This window comes from Mustela nigripes, chromosome 15, assembly GCF_022355385.1.
Source record: "Mustela nigripes isolate SB6536 chromosome 15, MUSNIG.SB6536, whole genome shotgun sequence".
NCBI lineage: Eukaryota > Metazoa > Chordata > Mammalia > Carnivora > Mustelidae > Mustela > Mustela nigripes.
In genome coordinates this window covers 351,416-357,659 of record NC_081571.1, presented here as the reverse complement: position 1 = coordinate 357,659, position 6,244 = coordinate 351,416, and the positions used below count along the sequence as shown (strand labels likewise).

At 44.0% G+C, this 6,244-nt stretch overlaps 1 protein-coding gene across 4 annotated transcripts in view; it reads right to left on the bottom strand.

The window, feature by feature from the left end:
* Window positions 1-859: 859 nt before the first annotated feature.
* LOC132002609 (uncharacterized) overlaps window positions 860-6,244 on the bottom strand; it is a 51,916-nt gene continuing 46,531 nt past the window's right edge. For 3 of the 4 annotated variants that reach the window (XM_059377726.1, XM_059377725.1, XM_059377727.1), the window contains 2 exons: window positions 3,094-3,231; window positions 860-1,367 (listed from right to left, as the gene is read on the bottom strand). In XM_059377726.1, the coding sequence (XP_059233709.1) occupies window positions 1,119-1,367; window positions 3,094-3,231 (387 nt within the window). In that variant the 3' untranslated portion in view covers window positions 860-1,118. Of the gene's footprint in view, window positions 1,368-3,093; window positions 3,232-6,244 lie in introns of those variants that run through there. The other variant, XR_009399956.1, reaches the window with a different exon arrangement.

Below are 6,244 nucleotides of genomic sequence, written 5' to 3'. Positions count from 1 at the left end.
CAGGGCTCCAACTGTGGAGCTCTGCTTCTTTGCCTCTGAATGCCTCTCTCTTTCTTAGTGGTGTTCAGTTTCCCATGTGTTGGTCATTCCAGCATGACTATGTGACATCAGGGTTAGTGGCTTTGTCTGTACAGTCAGTTACACTCATGAAGTATGGTACCTTGTACGTGTAAAGGAGTGTGCTGTGGGATGTGGTGTGTGTGTGTGTGTGTGTGTGTGTGTGTGTGTGTGTGACACACTCTGCTTTTAAGGAACTTAAAGTCTAGAAGAAAGAATAAACCATGGCACAAATGGCTAACGTGGGAATATGATGAATAGTAGAGACAAAGCAACATGAGGACTCAAAGGAGAGAAAGATTGCAAAGAAGTTGAGAATTGCTGCAGGGAGCCTGGCACCTCTGGGCTAGGTCGTGGAGGGTACAAAGAGCTTTAGCTGACATAAGCGGACAGAGAGAGGAGAGACCTTCTGGGAAGAGAGCTGCTTGTGCAAAGGCACAGAAGGCAGAAAGTTCAGGCTGTCCTGGGGAAGCAGAGTCCCCTCTGGGGCTGAGGCCTTCAGTATGGCACAGGAGGCTGGGGCTTTCCAGCTTGGCATGGCCAGCCTTTCTGTGCTCCAGCAGATCACTGAAACCAAGCAAGGAATGTGGCTTACGGGTTCCCCTGAGGACTGGAAGATGGGTGTGGAAGCTCTTTGCTATGGCTGTACCTAAGTCCTTATGGTTCCCATCCCAAACACTTCTCAATCCTGAAACCAGGCTCCCCAGTAAAGCTGTTGAGGGCATTTGGTCTGGACTAGAGCACCCAATGACCAGCACCCTGAAGAGAGAATGGGGAATAGACTCAGTGATGGGAATACATGTCAATTTTCTCAACCTGTATAACTTTATTTTCCCTTACCCCAAAGATGGCAGACAGAAATCTGCACAAGCCAAGGTTTAGGCTCTGAAAGAAATTTGGGTATTACCCAAAAGAAGCATGTCATAAAACTGAGAACATGCTTTAGGCTTGTGGCCCCTTAGACACCCACTCCTTCCTATCAGGAATGAGCTGATTAACCAGGTAATGTTCTCTGTGGAGAAGGCACTCCTACAGATGGCCACCGCAATATCCTGTGTGACTCAGTGTCTCCCCAGGCTAGGCCAGCTCCCTCCGACACACACACTGCCATCTGTCACCTGGAGGAGCAGGGACAGCTCCCACTCCAGGTCTTCAATCCTCTGAGCCAGGTGGGCTCTTCTAACTCCCAGCATCAGGGTCTGCTCACTCTTCAGGGCCCAGGTCCCCAGATTGTCTCCTTCTGGGCCACTTGCCTCCACTGGGTAGGGTCTTTCTTCTTGCCACTCACAAGGGAAGATGCTGGGAACCTCCTGAAAAGGACACAAATAGAAAAAGGAGATGTGGCCCCTGTGAATTATAAACTCACTCTTTCCTGAATCTACCATGTAACATTGGCAAGATGCTTGTCACTCTAACAACCTCTAGGCATTACCACCCTTCCAAATACTTGGGCAGATGCCAACACGTTACCTCCAGGCAATGACCTCACAATTAACTAATAAAGACATAGTGTTCCCTAAGTTTATGTTGCTACAGTAATGCACAACAACTAATTATATCATTACATAATTATCATGGTTAATAATCTGGAATAATTATTGAATAATTAAATCTTGCTGCATTTTATAGCCCCTCAGCTCATCCTGTTTTTTTTTTCTTCCTTAATACTAGAGATATTTATATAATGTCTCTTTAATCTTGAAGTATCCCTGTTATTTTATCCTCACCAAATCATCTGAGCCCCTCAATGCAGTCAATGATAGATCCTTGTGCTAGATCCCTCTGCAGTGGAACTGACATCATAGCTGCCTATCTGACTGGAGAGTGGCTGTCTAGAGACCCCACAGCTTAGTGTGACCTTTTTGGGAAAAGTCTAGATGAAGCTCAGGGAAGGAACAATAAACACACTGAGGAAAGAATACAAGGGGAAGTTGGCATCTGCATTTGGGTTTCATAAGGAAGACCCACCTTGGGGGTTCAGGGAAACTTTTGGGCCTCAGGAGACTGTTCCTTCAGCCCTGCTGGGAAGGGCATCTGTGCATTTCATGGCTGTTACACAGCCCCCGCTGTGCCTTTGTTTGTACACAAGATAAATTTTCCTTTATTCATTTGGGAGCACAGGTGACCTTTCTCATTGTTTTTGTCTGAAGAAGGAGGTCAGCTTGACCAAGAACAGATTTTCCAAATCTCCCAACATTAAGGCCCAGGCATATACAACGTTCTCATGGAACTCTCTGTATTTATGGAATACTGCAGTGCCCCAATGCTGTTCCTCCTGGGTCCTCACTCCCAGGGCCCTTCTTAGCTGAAGAAGGGATTCCTTGGTGACAGAGATGCCCATTCTTGGATGCCTGGTGAGAGGAGGTGTCCTCCACCACTCAGAGCATTGCCTGTGTTTAGTCACTTAGTAAGGCAGGGAGTAGGGTGAGATGATGGAGGAATGGGCTTGGGTGCAGAAATTAAGAGTATGCAAAAAAACTCAGGTCAAGAAAAATGGTATTTTAAAGGAGTATTAAAAATTTCCAAATGGAAAACTAAGGCCCACAAGCTGGCTGCCTGCTTTAGTGGATAGAGTTTTATTGAGCTCAGTGCAGGGACAACTAAATCATCCCTTCTGTCTCTTGTCTTTGCCCACTCCAACCTTCCCTGTATTGATACCTCCAAAGACCCAAGTTAGGATGGAGGAGCAATCTAGATGACCGATGCATCTTGTGAAAAAGTCACTGTTCCAGAACCATGTGCTACTGGTTAGGCTGCATCTGAACTGCTATTTTTATTGTTCCCTTTTCATGTTCTTCCTCAATCTTTCCAGGCCATAAGTTTACTTAGAGACCCCAGCTGCAAATCCAAGCTGATTGAGTGGGCTTCCCTGTCTCTAGAAGTACTTGCCAAAACAAACAGGCAAAACCAAACTATGGCTGGTGGGATTTCTGATCAGAACTGGTTGTTCTGGTCTCAATCCCTTCTATGGCAGACTGTGAGACCTAGCTATCTGTGGGCACCTCAGGAGCTGAGGCAGTGGTCTGTTGGGCTTACCACAAATGTATTGCCTTCACTGGGGAGCAGTTGTGCTGGTTTGTCTTTTTCCTTCTGGAGCTCCAGGGCTTGAGCAGTGAGCCAGAAGAACTCTTTGTTCATCTCATCCAAAGTATCTTCCACCTGCCAAATCTTTCTCTAAAAACAAGGGACACATGGTAAAGGCTGCTGTGGAGGGATGCACAGGGACCACAAGAGCAAATAGCAGGACACCAAATCCAGGTAGGTGTGACCAGGGAGAACTTTCTTGTATGGGGCACATCTCAGTTGAATTTTCATGATAAACAGGAATTAGCTGGGTGGACAATGGAAGAAGGGCATGCTAGGCAAAGGGAACAGCATATATGAAAACATAGAGATATGAGAGAGAAAGAGAACACTCATCCATCTATCACTCCATCCATCTGTCCATCCACTCATAAGTAAAGAAAGATTTATTGAGCACCCAGTATTTGTCAAGCCAGTGATTAGTTCTGAAATTCCATTTGTGAACTTCCATGGGGTTTACAGTCTATCAAGAATGGCAGACCTAAAATAAGGAATTATGAGTGACTAATGCTACCTGTGGATTGCTGTGGGAAGGTTGCTATAGGAAGTAGTCCAGCTTCAGTTTGGTGGTAGCAAAGAATTTGTTTGTAAAAGTAGAAGGAGATGATACTGGAGAAATGGAGGTGATGAGGGGCTAGAGACAGTAGGTCACAAAGGGTCCTGTGCATTAGTCTCAGCTACTATGGCAGAGAATTTCTAATTAATAGAATTCAATTTATGGGGAGTGTAGTGTGCTCAGCTAAAAAACTGCTTATTTCAGACTTTCTTCTAGATTGAGATTTCCATAAGTCTTGGACAATGAGATATAAAAGAAAATTGTTGAATGGATGGATTTTAGAAAACCTCATTAAAAAGAGAGCTGACTCAGTCAGTCTGTGCCCTTTTACCTTCCTACCTTTCCAGCAGCCATCTTGTGACCACAAGGACCATGAAGATGAAAGTCGTGTGCTAAGGGTTATGGAGCAGAAAGAACGATCCTAAATTTTGTAGATCATAGGTGCTGATGGGTTTGCTTTTGAACATGTTACATTTAAGCTATTTGTGGCATTCCCTCAGTTAATACAACATCCAATTGCCTGGCCAACTTGGCTGTCATGGATAGTTCACCTCTTGCTCCACACATGAAGTGCCAGATAAAATATAAATACAAATGCAGAACCATGTTTCAATGAAAACTCTCTTGACGCCAGAGATGCAGAGACAAGTCAGTGGTAGGACAAAGCTGAAGGCACATGGCATGGAGGTATTTTTTCTTAAAGGCTGAGGTGTTAACTGCCATATTGAGGCTATTTGTGGTGGGAACTGGCATGTGGCTGCCTGAGTAAAGTCTGGACTCAATAACTTCTATGAAGTTGAATTAAAAACTCCTGGCCTGAGCGCATGGCCCATTGCTGAGCAAGCTTGTTGCTCAGGGCTGAGGCTGGAACAGATTTGATGTGAGAAATTGGAACCATGAAGTTGAGCACACTGTAAGAGGCCAGATAAAAGAGAGAGATGAAGGATGTGGAAACTAACCTCCCAAGAGAACTGGAAGCAACAAACCTCATAGTGTGCAAGTGGAGACAATGATAGTTGCCCCACAGGGAGGCATGTACAGAGGATAATCCCCCTGAAGATGACTTGTGGATGAAAACACAAAATACGGAAGGAAACCCAATGGCATAAAAGTGAGCAGATTTGATGAAAATACCCTCAAGAAACTAGAGATAACAGTAAAATCTGAGCATGGCTATCATAAAAGTATGTTTAAAATGTGAAGGAAGGGGGTGCCTGGGTGGCTCAGTCAGTTAAGCATCTGCATATGGATTTCAGCTCAAGCTCATGATCTCATGGTCATGCGATTGAGCCCCACATAGAGCTTCTTGCTCAGCAGAGAGTCTACTTGAGATTCTCTTTCTCCTTTATTTCTCCCCCTTCCCCAACATGTATACATACTCTTTCTAAAACAAATAAATAAATCTTTTTAAAAAATGTGTGAAGGAAGACAAAAAGAAGGAATAGAATTCATAAGGCAAGCACAGGAACATTATGGAGAAAATAAATCTAGAAATGAAAACACATGAAGAGAAAAACAATGGCTTACATATGGAACCAACTGTAGTGGGTTTGTAGAAACTTATGAGGAAATCACCTGGAATATGGAACCCTGAGGCAAATAGATAGGAAGCATAATGGAGAAGTGAAGAAATACAGAGGTAGAAATTTTAAATGTTGTCTAGCAGTATTCATTAATAGATGAAGTTTTTTGCATACGCAATTTTATACATGTCCGTATTGTGTGTTCACTTTGCCATCTCATTGGACACCAAGATGCCTTCCTCACCTGTCAGTTCTTTGAGCAAAGGAAATGGATTTGACCTATCTTTAGACCTATTTTTAGACATAGCTCCCTCACACTCAGCCCTTCTTCTGTAAAAGCTGATTGTAAAAGATGGGGATCAGGGTAAGATCTCTGTCGCCTTCCTTATTTGTGTTTCTGAATGAGATCAGGCAGCATGATACAGAAGAAAAAGCAGAAGTTTCTGATAGAACTGGACTTAAAACTCTCTTGGGCAAGTTTACCTCCCTCTCTGACGTTCAGCTTCCACAGCTGAAGTCAGTGGGTCTGTCTCAGAGGGTTTTTGTGAGGTTCACATGGGTGTTCTCTGTGGAAGCAATCAGCACAGTCCTGGCTCATAGGAGGCTCTCAACAAATAACACCTTTTCTTTCTGCCCTTTTTGGACACTAATGTGACTCCCTGTGGTTTTGGCAGAGAGAAAATTAATCATGGCTTAGTGTGTGGGGATGATAGTTAAAATCATTACCATCCATTTTGGGTACCAATAACCTTCCATGTCATGTTAACTCCATCATGTCATGGACTGTCACAGCATCTGCTATTTTACTTTCATAAAGAAGGAAAGGGGGAAAATGTTCTTTCCATAGAAAGAATTTCCCAATCTGTGACCATCCTGGGTTGTGTGAAGGAATAGTGTCAGTGACATCTGTAGGTATTGCTATACCTTATAGGGGTGGTGAAAGACCTGCGGATCCCCTTACCCAAGAATCCAACACTGCCACTGGATGCAATCAGCAAGAGGTTCTTTATTGTTACGCAGGCGC